The sequence below is a fragment of the Notolepis coatsorum genome, assembly GCF_963971535.1.
Source record: "Notolepis coatsorum genome assembly, chromosome: 3".
Lineage (NCBI taxonomy): Eukaryota > Metazoa > Chordata > Actinopteri > Aulopiformes > Paralepididae > Notolepis > Notolepis coatsorum.
Genome location: NC_140167.1, coordinates 135,411,329 through 135,433,403, shown reverse-complemented (window position 1 = coordinate 135,433,403; position 22,075 = coordinate 135,411,329). Strand labels below are relative to the sequence as shown.

Here is a 22,075-nt window from a genome sequence, read left to right as displayed (position 1 = left end):
CCCCACCCCTGCTTATATGGGTAAGCTGATAGGGGTGTGGTCAGACAAATATTGGGATTAAAGGTACATTGTGGTCTTTATTCAGTGCGCGTGCACGTGTGCGAGGACAGTGCAGAGAGTGACGCCGAGCGTCACTATACTAACAGAACTTGGTTATAGTCATAACCTAACGTTTTAGATGCTTCAGTATTGGCAGTTGGATATGAGAATCAAAACCAATTAACAGCTACAATAAAAGTAACAACTGACCTATCTTTTACAGGTAGTAAAAACAACACAAGCAGTGTAAACAAATAAGTCAATATAATTTACTATCTAACTAACTGAAATATACAGTATTCACAGTATCACATAAGGTGCAGTATGCATGATAAGGTAGTGTTATAATTGACTATCTAACTAACGAAGGGTTATGTATATAACCCAGTTCTGTGAGTTATGGTGCGCTCAGCACCTGTCTGCATATATCTCGCTTCAGCGTATATACACTGAATAAAAAATTCCACCATGTACCTTTACATGCCAGCATTCATCTGGCCACACCCCCATCCGCTTAACTACATAAGCAGGGGTGGGGCCACACTCATCTCCTTCCCAACAAATTTCACCACAATGAAAAATCAAGGGCCGCAGCGGCGTCCATGTGCTGAGCGCACCATAACTCACAGAACTGGGTTATATACATAACCCTTCGTTCTGTAGCATTATGGCTTGCTCAGCACCTGTCTGCATAACAGGGGCTGAGCGGAGCCATAGCCCGACGAATGTACCCCGCTGAGGCCCCCCACAACCATCAGACCGGGGAGGACCGAGCCCCCCCGACCCTCCCTAATGGAGGATACCCCCCCTATTGGAGGTTCACGGGAGGGCGACGGATCCGACCGTGCGAAGAGGCACTCAAGCAACTCAACGCACAGGGTGAGCAGACCGTGGCTTGACGTGTGTCATGTGACCTACAACTGGGTTGGACTGGCCACAGAAGCACATGTGTAAGTTTGGTACCGGGGCTCTTGGAGAGCCCTCTCTATTCTGTGTTTTTTCCTTAGTAAAAATCAGATAGCAGGTTAGCTCATGCGCTGTGTGAAGCTGTCAGACGTTTCATAGAGCTGACTATGACTGTGTCATACTCTCTTTTTGTCATTACATCGTATCATGGGTGTGGGGTCGTAAAGGGGTGAACTGGTAACCTTTCCTCCCCCTTTTTTCTGTTGGTCAGGGGTAAACCCACCTGTCCTTCAAGGTTCCTGTCACGTTGCGGTTCGGCACGTTACAGGGTGAGGGGGGGGGTTCCTGGTCCCACGGCCTGGAATATTGGGCGTGTGCACCGCAGAAATCCCCCCGCCATAGAGTACGTCACCGTGCGCGTCTCTGTTGGTAGGACTTCCGTGTGCTGTTCAGGTCCATGTGATGGATCTGTTTCGGGGGGTGGTCAGGGCTCCTCCTCACCAAGCTCCTATTCGGGCCTTCTGTGAGTTGGGACGCCTTCCGTGAGGAGGGAGCCTCCTTCAGATTACAGAGCCTCCTCCTCAGATTGTCAAGGTGAGTGGACCCTCTAGAAGGAGTCCTACTCTATTGTGTATGTATTCGATTCAATTAGATTATTGAGTGTGTATGGGTTCAGTGCCTCCTCCCCGGAGAGCCCTAAAACCAATTTTTTACATGGCTCAAGGTGCAATATATTCTGTACAGCTCGCGTGGGAAGTCTCTCTGGGGATTCCCGTCTCCTTCCTATGGGAGGGTGGTGGGATGTAAAAATGTGAACAATTTTTACCCCCGGCTGTGTAGACTGGGATACATACTGTTGGTGCTTCCTTCTTTTCTACTAAAAAGAGTTGGAATTAGGAAGTATCACACCCCTCTTGTCGTTCCCCTGGGCGCCTTGGGGATTCAATGACAGGTCTAAATAGCCTGTTCATTGATGTGGGTGTGTCCCGACGCACGTATAGTGCTAGCTCGGGGTGTTCTGTAAACAGGCGACTGACTGGCACGCCTTGGTTGCTTGAGGTTAAAACGGCGTTTTTATAAAGCAACTGGGATGGAGTTTTTTTTGTCTTCCGACGACCAAATCCGACGACCTGGTTTGGTTATTGACGGATTCTCGTTCATATCTGGGGGATGATGACGGAATGGATCTGAACATATGTAGAGGGGTCTCACGCCCTGGGGGTGGGCCACCGGGCGCGGTTCGCCCGAACGTCTGGGTGGCGCCTTCTTTTCATGTTTAAGATCAACACGCATATCTGCCCCTTCTCCTGGAGTAGGCATGTCGGCATGGTTAGGGCACGGGACTGGTTCTGGTCACGCTGGTCCGGATCAGTTGAACCCGTTGTCCGCCGGGGATGCAGATCTGCTGTTCTGGTACCCTGAGGGACTTGGGCTTTTTTCAGGGGGAAAAATGCCAGGTCGGTCTGGGTGTCACAGGGTTAAGCGCTATGGAGACCCTGGTTGGGTACATTTTTTACTCAGCACTGTCGTAATGGCTTACGGCCATGCCAACCTGTACACGCTCGATCTCGTCAGATCTCGGCCGCTACACAGGTTGGTCCTGGTTAGTACTTGGTTGGGAGGCCGCCTGGGAATACCAAGTACGGTGTGCTTGGGGCTGGTTCTCCATTCTTTTTCGCTCCTCTCTCACGCATGGCGAAGAGGGGCCTGTTGGGGTGGTCTTTGACCTCCTCTGGTGACCCTGTGCTTCCCGTATCGCCGGGCCCGGTCCGAAGTCATGTTTCGTCGACCCGTAGGCCTGGGTTAACCCTTTTTTGAAAACTGAAACACTTGTACTGCGGTATAGCCGGTGTATACCCGCAGGTGTGTTTTGGAGTTTTTTTCTTGAGGGGTTATAGGAACAACCACAGCATTGGGTAACACCAAGGTGGTTGATTCCCTGGTGTGTTGGAGCAGTGTCAACTCCCGGGTTCACCGGTTGAGGGTGCCCCTGCACGTTCATGACGTCTGCCAATCGTGTCAGCCTTCTCTGCCTCAACCCTCTGGGTGGGGGCTTTTTAAATGGAGGCTTGGTCATGCAACACCGCCAGCTTACGCCCCTTCCGCCGGTGCGGCTGTGTTCAGCTGTCCCCTCTGGCGCCTGTCTCGTCCGCAGTCTCCAGGCTAGGGTTAACAGCCTGTTGCCTGGTTTTTCCCCGGTGCGCTGCCTGCTTCCGTTGGTTAACCTTTTTTGTGTGCTTACGGCCATGCTGACTGCCTGTTCTGCAGGGTCAGTGTGCCAGGCGGTGTACTATTGGGGGGACAGGGCCCGCTCGGCTGAGGGGCCTTTGTCCGAATACGCTGGCGATGTGGGGGGCGGGGTCACTAAGTGCCCACCTGGTGGGGTCTTGATGCTGGCATCATGGACTTCTCCGGGCCCCCGTTCCAGGGGGTCCAGTCCCTTTGGTGGGTCTGGATCTTCCTTCGCGCTCCGCTGCTACGGCCTTGCCACGGGGTTGGGTTTGCCCTTGACCCCGTGATTCTGGGGGCAGTAACGAGGTTGTTCCCTCCGTTCCCGGGTGGCATGCGGGTTGTGCGTGTGTGTAGTCGTGGGGTCAAGCCACGGTCTGCTCACCCTGTGCGTTGAGTTGCTTGAGTGCCTCTTCTCACGGTCGGGTCCGTTGTGGGGGGCTTTCAGCGGGGTGTATTTGTCGCTCGGCCTCCCTTGTGCAGAGAGTGACGCTGAGCGAGAGCTATACGATACAGAACGTTAGGTTATGACTATAACCAAGTTCTGTTAGTATAGTGACGCTCGGCGTCCGACGCCGCTGCAGCCCTTGATCTCGCCTTGTGGTGAAAGCTTGGGAAGGAGGCGAGTGGGTGGCCCCACCCCTGCTTATATGGGTAAGCTGATAGGGGTGTGGTCAGACAAATATTGGGATTAAAGGTACATTGTGGTCTTTATTCAGTGCGCGTGCACGTGTGCGAGGACAGTGCAGAGAGTGACGCCGAGCGTCACTATACTAACAGAACTTGGTTATAGTCATAACCTAACGTTTTAGATGCTTCAGTATTGGCAGTTGGATATGAGAATCAAAACCAATTAACAGCTACAATAAAAGTAACAACTGACCTATCTTTTACAGGTAGTAAAAACAACACAAGCAGTGTAAACAAATAAGTCAATATAATTTACTATCTAACTAACTGAAATATACAGTATTCACAGTATCACATAAGGTGCAGTATGCATGATAAGGTAGTGTTATAATTGACTATCTAACTAACGAAGGGTTATGTATATAACCCAGTTCTGTGAGTTATGGTGCGCTCAGCACCTGTCTGCATATATCTCGCTTCAGCGTATATACACTGAATAAAAAATTCCACCATGTACCTTTACATGCCAGCATTCATCTGGCCACACCCCCATCCGCTTAACTACATAAGCAGGGGTGGGGCCACACTCATCTCCTTCCCAACAAATTTCACCACAATGAAAAATCAAGGGCCGCAGCGGCGTCCATGTGCTGAGCGCACCATAACTCACAGAACTGGGTTATATACATAACCCTTCGTTCTGTAGCATTATGGCTTGCTCAGCACCTGTCTGCATAACAGGGGCTGAGCGGAGCCATAGCCCGACGAATGTACCCCGCTGAGGCCCCCCACAACCATCAGACCGGGGAGGACCGAGCCCCCCCGACCCTCCCTAATGGAGGATACCCCCCCTATTGGAGGTTCACGGGAGGGCGACGGATCCGACCGTGCGAAGAGGCACTCAAGCAACTCAACGCACAGGGTGAGCAGACCGTGGCTTGACGTGTGTCATGTGACCTACAACTGGGTTGGACTGGCCACAGAAGCACATGTGTAAGTTTGGTACCGGGGCTCTTGGAGAGCCCTCTCTATTCTGTGTTTTTTCCTTAGTAAAAATCAGATAGCAGGTTAGCTCATGCGCTGTGTGAAGCTGTCAGACGTTTCATAGAGCTGACTATGACTGTGTCATACTCTCTTTTTGTCATTACATCGTATCATGGGTGTGGGGTCGTAAAGGGGTGAACTGGTAACCTTTCCTCCCCCTTTTTTCTGTTGGTCAGGGGTAAACCCACCTGTCCTTCAAGGTTCCTGTCACGTTGCGGTTCGGCACGTTACAGGGTGAGGGGGGGGGGGTTCCTGGTCCCACGGCCTGGAATATTGGGCGTGTGCACCGCAGAAATCCCCCCGCCATAGAGTACGTCACCGTGCGCGTCTCTGTTGGTAGGACTTCCGTGTGCTGTTCAGGTCCATGTGATGGATCTGTTTCGGGGGGTGGTCAGGGCTCCTCCTCACCAAGCTCCTATTCGGGCCTTCTGTGAGTTGGGACGCCTTCCGTGAGGAGGGAGCCTCCTTCAGATTACAGAGCCTCCTCCTCAGATTGTCAAGGTGAGTGGACCCTCTAGAAGGAGTCCTACTCTATTGTGTATGTATTCGATTCAATTAGATTATTGAGTGTGTATGGGTTCAGTGCCTCCTCCCCGGAGAGCCCTAAAACCAATTTTTTACATGGCTCAAGGTGCAATATATTCTGTACAGCTCGCGTGGGAAGTCTCTCTGGGGATTCCCGTCTCCTTCCTATGGGAGGGTGGTGGGATGTAAAAATGTGAAAAATTTTTACCCCCGGCTGTGTAGACTGGGATACATACTGTTGGTGCTTCCTTCTTTTCTACTAAAAAGAGTTGGAATTAGGAAGTATCACACCCCTCTTGTCGTTCCCCTGGGCGCCTTGGGGATTCAATGACAGGTCTAAATAGCCTGTTCATTGATGTGGGTGTGTCCCGACGCACGTATAGTGCTAGCTCGGGGTGTTCTGTAAACAGGCGACTGACTGGCACGCCTTGGTTGCTTGAGGTTAAAACGGCGTTTTTATAAAGCAACTGGGATGGAGTTTTTTTTGTCTTCCGACGACCAAATCCGACGACCTGGTTTGGTTATTGACGGATTCTCGTTCATATCTGGGGGATGATGACGGAATGGATCTGAACATATGTAGAGGGGTCTCACGCCCTGGGGGTGGGCCACCGGGCGCGGTTCGCCCGAACGTCTGGGTGGCGCCTTCTTTTCATGTTTAAGATCAACACGCATATCTGCCCCTTCTCCTGGAGTAGGCATGTCGGCATGGTTAGGGCACGGGACTGGTTCTGGTCACGCTGGTCCGGATCAGTTGAACCCGTTGTCCGCCGGGGATGCAGATCTGCTGTTCTGGTACCCTGAGGGACTTGGGCTTTTTTCAGGGGGAAAAATGCCAGGTCGGTCTGGGTGTCACAGGGTTAAGCGCTATGGAGACCCTGGTTGGGTACATTTTTTACTCAGCACTGTCGTAATGGCTTACGGCCATGCCAACCTGTACACGCTCGATCTCGTCAGATCTCGGCCGCTACACAGGTTGGTCCTGGTTAGTACTTGGTTGGGAGACCGCCTGGGAATACCAAGTACGGTGTGCTTGGGGCTGGTTCTCCATTCTTTTTCGCTCCTCTCTCACGCATGGCGAAGAGGGGCCTGTTGGGGTGGTCTTTGACCTCCTCTGGTGACCCTGTGCTTCCCGTATCGCCGGGCCCGGTCCGAAGTCATGTTTCGTCGACCCGTAGGCCTGGGTTAACCCTTTTTTGAAAACTGAAACACTTGTACTGCGGTATAGCCGGTGTATACCCGCAGGTGTGTTTTGGAGTTTTTTTCTTGAGGGGTTATAGGAACAACCACAGCATTGGGTAACACCAAGGTGGTTGATTCCCTGGTGTGTTGGAGCAGTGTCAACTCCCGGGTTCACCGGTTGAGGGTGCCCCTGCACGTTCATGACGTCTGCCAATCGTGTCAGCCTTCTCTGCCTCAACCCTCTGGGTGGGGGCTTTTTAAATGGAGGCTTGGTCATGCAACACCGCCAGCTTACGCCCCTTCCGCCGGTGCGGCTGTGTTCAGCTGTCCCCTCTGGCGTCTGTCTCGTCCGCAGTCTCCAGGCTAGGGTTAACAGCCTGTTGCCTGGTTTTTCCCCGGTGCGCTGCCTGCTTCCGTTGGTTAACCTTTTTTGTGTGCTTACGGCCATGCTGACTGCCTGTTCTGCAGGGTCAGTGTGCCAGGCGGTGTACTATTGGGGGGACAGGGCCCGCTCGGCTGAGGGGCCTTTGTCCGAATACGCTGGCGATGTGGGGGGCGGGGTCACTAAGTGCCCACCTGGTGGGGTCTTGATGCTGGCATCATGGACTTCTCCGGGCCCCCGTTCCAGGGGGTCCAGTCCCTTTGGTGGGTCTGGATCTTCCTTCGCGCTCCGCTGCTACGGCCTTGCCACGGGGTTGGGTTTGCCCTTGACCCCGTGATTCTGGGGGCAGTAACGAGGTTGTTCCCTCCGTTCCCGGGTGGCATGCGGGTTGTGCGTGTGTGTAGTCGTGGGGTCAAGCCACGGTCTGCTCACCCTGTGCGTTGAGTTGCTTGAGTGCCTCTTCTCACGGTCGGGTCCGTTGTGGGGGGCTTTCAGCGGGGTGTATTTGTCGCTCGGCCTCCCTTGTGCAGAGAGTGACGCTGAGCGAGAGCTATACGATACAGAACGTTAGGTTATGACTATAACCAAGTTCTGTTAGTATAGTGACGCTCGGCGTCCGACGCCGCTGCAGCCCTTGATCTCGCCTTGTGGTGAAAGCTTGGGAAGGAGGCGAGTGGGTGGCCCCACCCCTGCTTATATGGGTAAGCTGATAGGGGTGTGGTCAGACAAATATTGGGATTAAAGGTACATTGTGGTCTTTATTCAGTGCGCGTGCACGTGTGCGAGGACAGTGCAGAGAGTGACGCCGAGCGTCACTATACTAACAGAACTTGGTTATAGTCATAACCTAACGTTTTAGATGCTTCAGTATTGGCAGTTGGATATGAGAATCAAAACCAATTAACAGCTACAATAAAAGTAACAACTGACCTATCTTTTACAGGTAGTAAAAACAACACAAGCAGTGTAAACAAATAAGTCAATATAATTTACTATCTAACTAACTGAAATATACAGTATTCACAGTATCACATAAGGTGCAGTATGCATGATAAGGTAGTGTTATAATTGACTATCTAACTAACGAAGGGTTATGTATATAACCCAGTTCTGTGAGTTATGGTGCGCTCAGCACCTGTCTGCATATATCTCGCTTCAGCGTATATACACTGAATAAAAAATTCCACCATGTACCTTTACATGCCAGCATTCATCTGGCCACACCCCCATCCGCTTAACTACATAAGCAGGGGTGGGGCCACACTCATCTCCTTCCCAACAAATTTCACCACAATGAAAAATCAAGGGCCGCAGCGGCGTCCATGTGCTGAGCGCACCATAACTCACAGAACTGGGTTATATACATAACCCTTCGTTCTGTAGCATTATGGCTTGCTCAGCACCTGTCTGCATAACAGGGGCTGAGCGGAGCCATAGCCCGACGAATGTACCCCGCTGAGGCCCCCCACAACCATCAGACCGGGGAGGACCGAGCCCCCCCGACCCTCCCTAATGGAGGATACCCCCCCTATTGGAGGTTCACGGGAGGGCGACGGATCCGACCGTGCGAAGAGGCACTCAAGCAACTCAACGCACAGGGTGAGCAGACCGTGGCTTGACCCCACGACTACACACACGCACAACCCGCATGCCACCCGGGAACGAACGGAAGGAACAACCTTGTTACTGCCCCCAGAAATCACGGGGTCAAGAGCAAAACCCAACCCCGTGGCAAGGCCGTAGCAGTGGAGCGCGAAGGAAGACCCAGACCCACTGAAGGGACTGGATCCCCTGGAAAACGGGGGCCCGGAGATGTCAATGACGCCAGGCATCAAGACCCCACCAGGTGGTCACCTAGTGACACCACCACCCCCCACATCGCCAGCGTATTCGGATAAGGCCCCTCCAAGAGCGGGCCCTTTCCCCCCAATAGCACACCGCCTGGCACACTGACCCTGCAGAACAGGCAGTCAGCATGGCCGTAAGCACACAAAAAAGGTTAACCAACGGAAGCAGGCAGCGCACCGGGGAAACCAGGCAACAGGCTGTAACCTGAGCCTGGAGCACTGCGGATGAGACAGGCGCCAAAGGAGTCAGCTGAAAACAGCCCCCCCGGCGGAAGGGGCGTATGCTGGCGTTGTTGCATGACAAAGCCTCCATTAAAAAAAAAACACCCAGAGGGGTCGAGGCAGAGAAGGCTGAAATGATTGGCAGACGTCATGAACGTGCAGGGGCACACTCAATCGGGTAACCCGGGAGTTGACTCTGCTCCAACATACCAGGGAATCAACCACCCTCTCTGTACAGACGGTGGTTGTTCCTATAACCCCTCAAGAAAAAACTCCAAAACACACCTGCGGGCATACACTGGCTATACCGCAGTACAAGTGTTTCAGTTTTCAAAAAAGGGCTATCCCAGGCCTACGGTATCAACGAAACTTTACTTCGGACCGGGCCCGGCGGCACGGGAAGCACAGGGTTACCAGAGGAGGTCCAAGACCACCCCAACAGCCCCCTCTTCGCCACGCGTGAGAGAGGAGCGAAAAGAATGGAGAACCAGCCCTAAGCACACCGCACTTGGTATTCCCAGGCGGTCTCCCAACCAAGTACTAACCAGGACCGAACCTGCGTAGCGTCCGAGATCGGACGAGATCGGGCGTGTACAGGTTGGTATGGCCGTAAGCCATTACGATAGTGCAGAGTACAATATGTACCCAACAAAGGGTCTCCATAGCGCCTAACCCTGTGACACCCGGACCAACCCGGCATTTTCCCCCCTGAAAAAAGCACAAGTCCCTCAGGGTACCAGAACAGCAGATCTGCATCCCCGGCGGACAACGGGTTAACTGACCTGGACCAGCGCGACCAGACCAGTCCCGTGTCCTAACCACGCCGACATGCCCACTCCAGAAGAGGGGGTAGGTATGCGTGTCGATCTAAAACATGAAAAGAGGGCGCCACCCAGACGGTCCCCATTTAGACCGTGCTCAGTGGCCCACCCCAAGGGCGTGAGACCCCTCTACCTATGTTTTGATCTATTCCGTTAACATCCCCCAGATATGAACGATAATTCATCGAGACAACCTAGTAAACTGGCGCTCGGAAGAGACAAAACTCCATCCCAGTTGCCCTATAAAAAACGCTGTTTTAACAAGCAACCAAGGCGCACTTAGCCCCTGTGTGATTCTTTAACAGAAACACACCGAGCCAGCACTATGTATGCGTCGAGACCCAAACACATCAATGGATAGTCTAGCAAGACACCAAACATTGTTCCTCCAAGTCGCCTGGGAGAACGACACGGAGCCGTCGTGCTTCATGTACCTTCCTCTTTTTATTCAAAAAAGAAAGAACACAGACTGACATGAATCCCTCGTGACGCAGCTGAGGGTAAAATTTTTTACATTTTTACATCCCACCACCCTCCCATAGGGAGGAGACGGAAATCCCCAGAGAGACTTCCCACGCGAGCTGTATAGATTGAAAAGAATATATTGCAACATTGAGCTATGTAAAATTTGGGTTAGGGCTCTCCGAGGAGGAGGCACTGAACCAATACACACTCAATAATCGAATTGAATCGAATACACACACAATAGAGCAGGACTCCTTTTTGAAGTTCTACTCACCTTGACAATCTGAGGAGGAGGCTCTGAACTCTGAGGAGGCTCCCTCACAGGGAAGGAGAGTCCTAACTCACAGAAGGCCCAAGTAGGAGCTTCGTGAGGAGGAGCTCTGACAACTCCCTGAAACAGATCCAGCATATGGACCTGAACAACTCACGGAAGTCTTACCAACAGAGACGCGCACAGTGACGTACTCTATGGCGGGGGAATTTCTGCTGTGCACACGCCCAATCTTCCAGGGCGTGGGACCAGGAAACCCCCCCCCCCCCCCTTCTTACCCTGTAACGTGCCGAACAGCAACGTGACAGGAACCTTGAAGGACAGGAGGTTTTAACCTCTGCCCATCAAAAAGGGGAGGAAAGGATTACCAGTGCACCCCTTTACGACCCCACACCCATGATACGATGTAATGACAAAAAAGAGCATGACACAGTCACAGTCAGCTACATGAAGTGTCTAACAGCTTCACACAGCTCATGTGCTAACCTGCTATCTGATTTTTACTAAGGAAAAAACACAGAATAGAGAGGGCCCCCTTAAGAGCCCCGGTACCAGACTTACACATGTGCTTCTGTGGCCAAACCTAACCCAGTTGTAGATCACAAGACACACACAACCCTTTATCACCACAATAAATGGCAAGTACACTCTTGCTACAGAGGAACGCCGTTTTTCATAACGAGAGAATACAGAATCCTCGATTATGTATCGGCCACAGGCCTTGCTAAGCACACACGATAAGCGACCAAACAATCTTTTCTTTAGGAAAATATAGTTTCTCAAGCGGTTAGCACAACCCCAGCAATTAAGCTGAGGGTTACATCCTATCCCCACAAACACAGTGACACAATATATTGTAAACAACATGTCTGAAAGGAGGGTGGGGAAGCCCCAGGGAAACCGGGGGGATCACCCCTCCTACCTTACCCTTGATACGGCCAAGTTGAACAGGTAACGCTGTTAATATGTGAACACACTGTTCATTGTCATTACAGGCTGAGAAAAGAATTCATTCTTCACTCATATGTCACTAAGCATAGCTTTATACATAGGTTAATTAACCCCCTTAGTTGTGAGTTCACGGTACCTGAACACACATGATGTTCTCAACACAACTAACCAGATCATTTTTACACATGTAAAACAACAACCCGATTTGTATGGAGAGAGACGCTATACCAGTGACAAGACAATTCACACACAACACGCGTTGTATCCTAAATGTATTGCAGCAACACCCGTTTTGGAAAACATCGTTATTACAAAACATTTAGAAGGGAAGGAAGAAGAAGTGTTTAAGGTCCGGTCGGGACCTTTCCTACCCTGAGCGCAGGCCAAGCGAACTGCAATCTGGCTAACGGGGCACCAACGTTGAACACAGTATTCCTGTGTTGACGACGAGGGCAGCGTCGCTGCGCCACCCAGCCGCTACGGTTCTCCATGTTGACGCAGTCCTCGCTGGCAGGGCTCCCGGTGTAGGTTCAACTAACATCCTCTGTCAAAGATGACGTCATAGTCAGAGTGTTTTAAGGCATGTTATAGTCATAGCAATGTTCAACAGTGTAGCATCAAGCTAACAGCCGCTCTCGACTGATAGCACCAAGCTAACGTTTCCTAGCCTAGTGACACAACGGGCTAGCGCCGCAGCTAACAGCTGACTGGCTAACAGGTAGGCCACAACTAGCACGCAAGCTAAGCAGCTATCACCTGAACTGTACAAAACGACATAACAAGCCACACTTCAGAAAGGCCGCCGTCTGAAACCCTCCTCATCCTTTAAGAGAGAAGAGAAAAAGAGATGTCAACACAGTTTACAACTGTGATTTTACCAGACATCCGGCAGAGCCAGCACAAGTCCCATCTGGGCTGCAGCCGACGTGAACATGGATCTTCTGATAACGAACATCCATGCCCACATTTCCTCGTTAGGGTATACTCTCATTTGTATATGAAAGATGGGGCCTGCACGGGACAGAGAAGCATCCGCTTGTCCAGAGAATCCTGGGATCACCAGTTCCTGGTCGCGGCCCACTAGTTGACTATAATGGGCTTCAGACCAAGATCCCCCGCCGTCGCCTAAGAGGCTGAACAGAGGACCCTAATCTGGGGCCGGCTTTCGTAAAAATGGTCAGCTAGCCCCCATAGCACTAACAGACAAGTGGTGCTCGCAAGCAAACATTACTCACCCAGGCTTGAAAACCAACCAGTCCCTCACAACAGACTTCCACAGTCCAGCTGCATAGCAGGAGGGTCAAACCCATCCAGCCGCAGCAAAGGAGGACTGCAGTTTGGGGAGTATATTAGCGACGCGAGCCCCTAATACGAAAAAACCGGTGGAGGTTTAGAATGATCATCATCTTCCAGACACTCCAGTGACGAAGACAATATCGCTGCATTTTCTCGAAAATAGTGAGAGAGAAAATAAAGATATGACGTCAACGTATCTCCTTGTTCTTCCTTTCCTCAGACTAAATATTTTTATCCACGTCAAGTGGGCATGTGAGCAGCACTTAGCTTGTGGCTGAAATTTGAGAGGGAGATGAGTGTGTGGCCCCACCCCTGCTTATGTAGGTAAGCAGATGGGGGTGTGGCCAGATGAATGCTGGCATGTAAAGGTACATGGTGGAATTTTTTATTCAGTGTATATACGCTGAAGCGAGATATATGCAGACAGGTGCTGAGCAAGCCATAACGCTACAGAACTGAAATATACAGTATTCACATAAGGTGCAGTATGCATACGGTAGTGTTATTGTCCTTTTTAGGTTCCTATTCTAGTTGAATGTCTGGCAGCAGTCCCTGCCCACTGTTGTGGAACCTGATGGCCGCTGGTATGAAGGACTGTCCGAGGCGGTTAGTTGAGTGTCGGGGGGGTATGAGTCTGTGGCTGAACGTGCTTCTCATCTTGACTAGCTCGTCGTAGAGGGGGTGGGAGGGATTCTCCAGGATAGCAGCCAGCTTCCTTCTCATCCCCCTCTCTGCCATCACTTGACCAGCTCGACTCCCACCACAGAGCTAGCCTTCCTCACCAACTTGTTGAGTTTGTTGGTGTCCCTCGAGTTGGTGTAGCCCCCCCAGCATGCCACAGCATGGAATAGGATGCTGGCTACTACAGACTGGTAGAATTACTGCAGCAGTCTATTGCAAACATTGAAGGACCTGAGTCTCCTCAGGAAGAACAGCCTGCTCTGTCCCTTCCTGTAGAGGGCCTCTGTGTTGTCCGACCAGTCTAGTTTATTGTTCAGGTGTACCCCAAGGAACTTATATGACTCCACCACCTCCACCTCCTACCCTCGGATGGTGATGGGAATCGGGGGGGGGGGGGCTCTTCTTGCCCCTCCGGAAGTCCACCACCAGCTCCTTGGTCTTACTGGTGTTGAGTTGGAGGTGGTTGCTGTCACTCCACCCCACAAAGCTCTCCACAAGGGCTCTATACTCCTCCTCATCATCGTCGGCTTACGATGGAGGAGTCGTCAGAGAACTTCTGCAGGTGGCACCCACTTGAGTTGCAGCAGAAGTCTGAGGTATAGAGGGTGAAGAGGAAGGGTGACAGCACAGTTCCTTGGGGGGCGCCGGTGTTGCTTCCTACTAAGTTGGTCTGCCCTCCTGAGTACTGATTTATTAGTTCTTCTTGCAAACAATTAACTGTCATCCACTGGCACCTTTCTTCACTGCTTTCTTAGCTGTCTCCTCTCCTTCACTAGTTTCTCTATTTATTTCTGCTGTCTGGACCTAACTGACAATCTCTCTACCCTCTTTCTATCAATGGTTCCAAATCTTTCATCACCATATTCAATGATAATGATAATAATAATAATAATAATAATAATAATAATAATAATAATAATAATAATAATAATAATAATAATAATAATAATAATAATAATAATAATAATAATAATAATAATAATAATAATAATAATAATAATAATAATAATAATATTAATAATAATAATAATAATAATAATAATAATAATAATAATAATAATAATAATAATAATAATAATAATAATAATAATAATAATAATAATAATAATAATAATAATAATAATAGTAATAATAGTAATAATACACTTTATTTGTATAGCACCTTTCATACAAGAATTACAGCCCAAAGTGCTTCACAGCAGTAAAATAGACATAGAATTAGCATAAAATAGACAGAATAAAAGCAATGCCGATAATAACAATACAAATATTGCCTGACACAGTTTAAAACCCATTTGATGGTCACACTATTTAGAACCTGACAGTTCTTCTTCCGGTTTAATACCCACATAGTTTAAAACCTGACGGTCTGAATGTCTGAACACCTGAACCTGAATCTCCCATCTACTCTATTTACCACTGTTCCTCTGACCCCATTTAACATCATTATAAAATCCCATTTTTCCTTTAATTTGCTCTAGGCCATTTAACCCACAGCTCTTCTCTCTGTCCGGCAGTCTGGCCTCAGTACCATCTACATCCCCTCCTCCAGCGATTGCCCCCTCCTCCTCAGTGACAGGGTTAATGATATCCTTTGAACTGTGATTTTCTACCTGGTCGCTGAACTTCACCCGACTGACTTCACTGACTTCTTAAGAAGTACTGATCAATGCGGCAAACCTGCACTCCCTCTACCAAGCACTTCTTCCTTCCCTGATGTATTCTAAGGCTTTTTACGGTGTCTGCCAGCCACAAGGACAGATCTGGAGATTAATTTCCATCTACCGCTCCACCTCTACCCTCCACTGATGCATTCATCCTACTCATAGTGCTGTTCTCTATAGTCTTGCTCTGGAGGACATGTCCGAGACCCTGTCCTGTCTGTTCCATGGTCTGTAACCGTGTAATCTGCCTGTGAGTCATCTTCCACCCCTGCTCTTACAGACTCGCTGGACAAGGTCTTTTCCCAGTATTGGTCGTAGCTTTCTTTGGTTGCAGCAAAACTGTACCACCGCTGTAATGGGGTGCTAACCCATGCCAGCCGCGATGGGGTCTATTCCCTCCTGTCAGCTGTCTTTCCAAGCTATCACATGGACTTTCCCTAGTTGTCCCTAGTTTTTAGTAAATTATTATTGCCCAGATAAAAATTTTTTTGGCCCAATTGTATTCTAACTTCAAACTAATTGCTCCAAGGTTCATTAGGAAGCTGACCAAAACGATCTTTTACAGGTCAGGGTGTGGTCACGGTTTATTAGGGCAGATGTAAGATTTGGGTATTCTTGCCTCGTCTAACCTACCAACCCGCAGGAGTAAACACACCCACGATTTGATTCCAATGCATTAAACAAAGCACTTAGTGTTACATGCTCACAGTGGCAGTTTTTAGAGGCCTTTCAACTATGCAATCAAGAAATATTTCTGGTGTAATGGAAAATGTGACCAGAAATATACTCACTTAAGTCTGGTGGCAACGTTGTGGGTGGAGGTGGTGGGCTACCATTGCTGGTGGGTATGGGCACCAGAGGAGTCACCGGTGAGAAGGGCACCATGTCGAATACGTCCATGGACTGGGGCTTCATGGAGATACTACCTGCCTGTAGGAAGTTACAAGAAATAACAACAACAACAAAGAAGGAGGTTGGGAGGATGGAATGTGATTTCCTCACGACCAAGTAAGTTCTAGTTTGTGTCAAAGCACTTCTACATGGGCCACAGAACTTAAGATAAATAGCAAAAGGAAGACAGGAGAAAATAGTAAGCAAAAATATCAAGAAAGTGCTCCATTTGGGTCAATTCCCTTTCAATTCGATCCATTCCAAATAGAAAACAGAATTTGCTGATGACGGCGCATTCATTCTCAATTACCTGTCAATAGGTTGGGTAGGACAACCTTACAATGCCATGACATTTGAATTATGAAGGAAATTCACTTCCCGGACTGAAAGGGAATTGACCCCCTGACATGCCTGCTCCAGAGCAGGAATAAAGAAGCATATAGGGTGTTTTTACACGAGGCCGCGGGATGCTGGACCCCTCGGTGGGCTTTGGAGAGAGGAGAGCAGGTTTGGCGGGCGGAGGGGTTAGTAGGCCGGCAGACAGGTTGGACTCCGGCGAGCTCATTGGGGTGAGTGTGACGGAGGAGATCTCCAGACAGGAGGAGGACTTGAGGTTGTGACACCAGAAGAGAGAGGAAGGCCTCTGCAGCATGTAGGATTCATTAGAGGAGTTTATGTGCAGAAGCTGAGAAGAGATGACAGGCAGTTTGAGAGAGAAGGAGGGATCCACCAGAAAGTAGACTTGGGTCAACTAGGGTTTCACTGCTGTTTGGGGGGGGGGGGGGCTTCTATCTCCTAATTACTGATACTGAAAGCTGATTCTAATGTATGTTGTGAGCAAGTTTCCGTTAAATCTATTCAAAGCTCAATGCATGTTGAATGTTTCTGAATGTGTCTGGCTCCTACCGTGCTGTCCTATAGTATGTGACAAACCCCACCTGCCTGGCACCAAATTAAACCAAGAACCAATAATTATTTCCAAATGCTATTTGACTTAGACGTGCTAGATATGGACACATATTTAATCGTAGACACTTGGAGATGGATGGGTCATTATATTCACAGAGGGCTGTCATGAGTGCTGGCATTTTGCTCCAATTAGATGGCAATGTATTTCACATTGCTCATCAAACCAATCAGGTGTGTAATGGCTTGGCTTCAGACACAGCTAGGACTGGCTACCCCTGACTTGTGCTCTGGATAGGCCATGCATTTTAAACAGCATCAGTGTGGATATCAGAGCAGACAGCTATCAGACACTTAAAAACGTTCAGAGAAATAGCTATAGTTTAAGTGTTCAGATAAATAGCTAGTTTTAAGTTCAGATGAGTGATGTATTATCAACATCAGTGTAAAAAGACTTAAGTTTGACTGCTGAGAATGATCATAGTTAGTAGTTAGATAGTTAGATCATAGACAGTGGTGGTTAGATGCTTTTGGGGTGATTATTAGCACTCACATTCCAAATTATTTCAACTCACTATACAACCACAAGTATGTTGGCTGTGAAGACAATTTCAAAAAGGACATATGGTCATGTGTCTACAGGCATTATGTTACCATAGCTACTTGGAGGAGGTCAAACAAACAAACAAAGACAAACAAGATGCATTTATGTGGAGGTCAGTCTTACTGGTGGTACAGGAGACATCTCCAGCTGGTCTTCAAGATCTTGAAGTTGTTTCTTTAGCTCAGAGTTTTCCGTTTCCAGTTCTTGAATCTAAAAAAGCAGGTAAACAGGTAGATTACTGTGCATTCGGTACAACTCCCTGTTTATCTGTGTAATCACTCACCACCAGCCTTTAGAGTCTTCTCTAGACAGCTGCTCTACCAGGTACCCAGGATTTGCTCAGAACTTGGTAGAGCAGCTTTCTCCTGTTTTGCACCCTGGTCATGGAATAACCTTCAAAACACACTACAGCTTAATGTCGTTGTCTGCCTGGGAGAGTTCAAAGCACAAATAGTGTAATTGCTATTCATAAGCTGGATTTTGTATTATGTTCAGTATTATTATCAGTTATCCATTGTCAGTTTTTAACATGCTTTAATGTATAATTTTGTAACTTCATAATGGTGTGCAATCTTGGTGAGGTCTCCCTCGAAAAAGAGATTTTAATCTCAAGGGACTTCCTGGTGGTCAAGGTAAAAAAAAAAATAAAAAAAAAACATACTAGAGCTGGGTATCAGCATTGATTATCCGATTCAATTTAGATTCACAGGGTCCTGATTAAATTGTATATTGATTCAATTATGCTTCATGGCCCTGGTTTCTAATTTGGTGAACTGAGTTTCCATAGTAGTTCAGCAGAAACTCAGCACAGAAAAAAGATTGAGTGAAAATCTTCACTCATCCACTGAAAAGGGCATAGATTAAAAGATTGGTTGTTAGATTTTAAGATCAAACTATTTGATATCAATATTTCTTCCTGGCCCTGATACAAATATATCCGACTTTGTCACCAGAAAAAAACATATTTTAACAATAACCTTTAAAACATTGCTGATCAAAGCTGTAGCATGCATACTAAAATGTATTTGAAGAAAATAATGTCTGGGTTGAGTTAAAAACACTCCACAACTTATGCTATGGAGCCAATGTGAGAAAAAAGCGGGCTGCTTTAGCCAGAGGCCACAATTTGAAACATACTCTTTTCTGTAAAGTTCCAATCTGTTTCCGCGTCTCCACATCTTTGCCACCGGATTCCAGGAACTTCTTGTATGCCAGGTCGAACGCCTGACCGATAGTTAAGGTTATCTCTTCTGCCTGGAACACAGGATCAACCAAAGAAAAACTCCTCTGTGACATTATTCATGGGAATAGTCATTATTGGAACCATTTTGATGGTTCCAGATAACTATTATGCCTCATTAGCTTGGAATATGTGGAATCAAAGCTTTTATTTACACTCAATGTGCATTTAATTAGCTTGGAAGCAACAGTTGTGATTGGAGGATCAAGAAAAGAGGGTGGGGCTTGATATAGGTACATTCTGAGATGGCCTGTCCATTAGCCTGGTGCTTCTCAACCTGTGGGTCACAACATGACTTTGAGGAGTTGTGAAAAAGATATGAAAAAACCCTTTATCATATAATCTTTGATATAGCAGCTTTTTTTCTTGTGAGATAATGAACACCCAAGTCTAAATCGCTGCCTCAAATTGTTAATCAAGTTAAATAGCTTGGAAAAGGAAAATAAAAGTCACTATTTGGTGTCAAAGTTCATCATTCTTTCAATGTTTGACTATGTTGGGGGGCCGTGAAGAGGTCAAAGTTCATTGTACTTTCTATGCTTGGTTATGTTGGGGGGGGGGGGGGGGCTGAAGAGGTCAAAGTTCATTGTTCTTTCTATGCTCTACTATGTTGGGGGGCCGTGAATACAGTACGTGCTGACTGGAGGTGTGTTTGTCAAACCCTTCTTGGTGAATGCTAGACATTGTTGTGGTCCTATAAAGCTATCAGCAGGGCAGCCATGTCTGGACACAGTCCACCAACCCAGTGTAATGTCTCACATGTTGATCAATGTAGAACATCATCAATATGCACAGGGACCACAACTATACCTTGATCTAAACATGATTCTACTTCATGGAAATAAGGCATAGTTTACTATAACAAACATGTTAAATGGTAGATCTGCTTTTGGCTTCTCTGCCCCTACAGTACCTAATGGAATACCCTGCAGGAAACTCATAAACTAGACATTCTAGTGTCTATGGGTCAGTTTAGAACCTTGATGACCAATCGGAGCACCACAATATGTAATCGTTTTAATTTATTTACATTTTTAAATATATATTTAGTTTAACCATCTGTAGTGTGGTAGAGAAAGGTTAACCTTCTGTAGTGTGGTAGTGAAAGGTTAACCTTCTGTAGTGTGGTAGTGAAAGTGTTATCCCTTTGTAGGGTGGTAGTGAAAGCGTTAACCCTTTGTAGTGTGGTAGTGAAAGCGTTGACCCTTTGTAGTGTGGTCGTGAAAGCGTTGACCCTTTGTAGTGTGGTCGTGAAAGGGTTAACCCTTTGTAGTGTGGTAGTGAAATGGTTAATTGTTCCAATTGCCTGTTGATTATGTATTCATCAAGCACTATGACACTTGTGAATGTAACATCTCTGCGACTGTGAATGAGTTTAACTACTCAGTGCAGTCTCAAAGCTGAGAACACTTACACATTTCTCACTGTCAAACACATAGCAGAGGTGTTTGTTGGACTCTGAATCCTTGCAGATGAATGTGAATATCCTTTTATCGGTTTTATCGTCTGCGCAGAAGGATATCCTATGCAGCTGACAGTTATACTGCACATCCTGAAAAACACAAGCTCGTATTTTAATAAATCCCTTTCATGCTCGGTGGTACAAAAAACGTGTCAGAAGGGAAATCAGCACATTTTACAATCAGAGCTGAAATATATAGTTGACTCACTTTCGTCTTGGGATCAAGTATCTTCACTCCATAAATGGAGATTTGCAATTCCACCTTTGGGGTCTTCTGCCCCTCTGACTTCTTGATATGTCTTTGAAACTGGCATGGGGAGAGATTGAAAATGTAAGCGGTTTTGTGATAATAATGCAAACAAAACACCCACCCTCTTTTCATGACAAAAGCACATGTTTCTGAATGTAAGAAATGTGGAATGCTGGTCATTATTGTCTCACAGCATGGTTTCTTAAACCTTTGGACATTTCTTTTGGTCAGGGACCCAAATGAGATTGTCTTTTTCACGTTGTGGGACCCATATGTTCATTGAAATATCACAAACATTACTACTATTGTTGTGTTGTGGACCCACCAGAAGAAGGCCTGTGAACCATTGTTGGGTTCCAAGCCATAGTCTTAAAGAAACCAGGATGCAAAGGATTATTCAATGCTGGGATTAAAACGGAATATAAACACTTGGTCGTTTTCATTAAATAAAATGGTGATTTGACCTACTTCACGGAATTCCATCACGGAGGAGAAAAGTTACACATAGTGTAGTTAGTAGATGGTTGAGCTTTGAGACGTGGGCAGTGGAAAAGGGAATGTGTTCCAAATGTTCTGGACACTGAAGTGAATGGACTGAATGGACGTCTTTTACAACAACAGGTAATAAGTCTCCTATGAAATCATGCAAGTAAAGCCTAGAGAGGAATGTATTCAGGAAAAGGCAGGGGCAGGGTTTCATGAGTGAATTTTTAAATGTTGGATGGTTCAACAGGCAGACACATCAGATTTCAAAGTACAACCTGGAGTTGTTTCACGTAATCAACTAAAATAACGTAAAAATGGCAACAAGTTGCAATTTGTAAAACAAAACTAGGGCTGTGTGTTTTCAAAAAGCTGTGAGTCAGAAACACAGATTGTAATCCAATTATGTATAGCTCTTTCAAGTGTAACAGAACACCTTGTTTGGCATCCACTTAAAACAAATCCAACTTGGCATCTTCTATGGCTCGGGTGCAAACTTAAAGGCCCATTTACAAGACTTGGCTGTGAATTTGGTTCCATAACTGAAACTGCAGCTCGTCAGTAATTAGTGATAGTGATTTAAAGGCTTGCTGGCTTAGCGTCAGCGAAGCGTCGAGAGACAAAGAGGAGTTGTCCTGGAGTTGTCCGCTGAGGGATCCGACCAACCCATCTAGTGCTAAGTATACCATATAAGTATAATCTTTCAATCCACTCTGAAAAATTGTCCTTTCCCTCCCACTCTGCTATTTCTCTACCTCCCTTCACCTTTCTCCCTGCCACCACAATGTGTGTCATACCTATATGCACAATCTGCTCCTCCAGAACAGAATCAACCCAGCCACGATAGTTTGCTAGCAACCCGGCTAATCTCTCCTACCCTCCTACAGCCACTAATATACCGGTCACAGTAGGGGGAGGCTTATGGAATCGTCAATCAGCAGTCAATAAAGCTGACTTCATTACTGCCTATGCCCATAGCCAGCTCCTGGCTCTAACTGAGACCTGGATAACCCCCAATAACTCATCAACACCTGCAGCCTTATCTACAAACTATAACTTCACTCACACACCTCAACCTTCCAGA

At 47.6% G+C, this 22,075-nt stretch overlaps 1 protein-coding gene across 5 annotated transcripts in view; it reads right to left on the bottom strand.

Moving 5' to 3' along the window:
• gulp1a (GULP PTB domain containing engulfment adaptor 1a) overlaps window positions 1-22,075 on the bottom strand; it is a 485,247-nt gene that overhangs the window by 18,270 nt on the left and 444,902 nt on the right. For 3 of the 5 annotated variants that reach the window (XM_084309768.1, XM_084309769.1, XM_084309767.1), the window contains 5 exons: window positions 20,467-20,565; window positions 20,211-20,348; window positions 18,694-18,810; window positions 17,680-17,766; window positions 15,947-16,085 (listed from right to left, as the gene is read on the bottom strand). In XM_084309768.1, coding sequence (XP_084165894.1) covers window positions 15,947-16,085; window positions 17,680-17,766; window positions 18,694-18,810; window positions 20,211-20,348; window positions 20,467-20,565 — 580 coding nt within the window. The remainder of the gene's footprint in view (window positions 1-15,946; window positions 16,086-17,679; window positions 17,767-18,693; window positions 18,811-20,210; window positions 20,349-20,466; window positions 20,566-22,075) is intronic. The other 2 variants (XM_084309770.1, XM_084309771.1) reach the window with 2 other exon arrangements.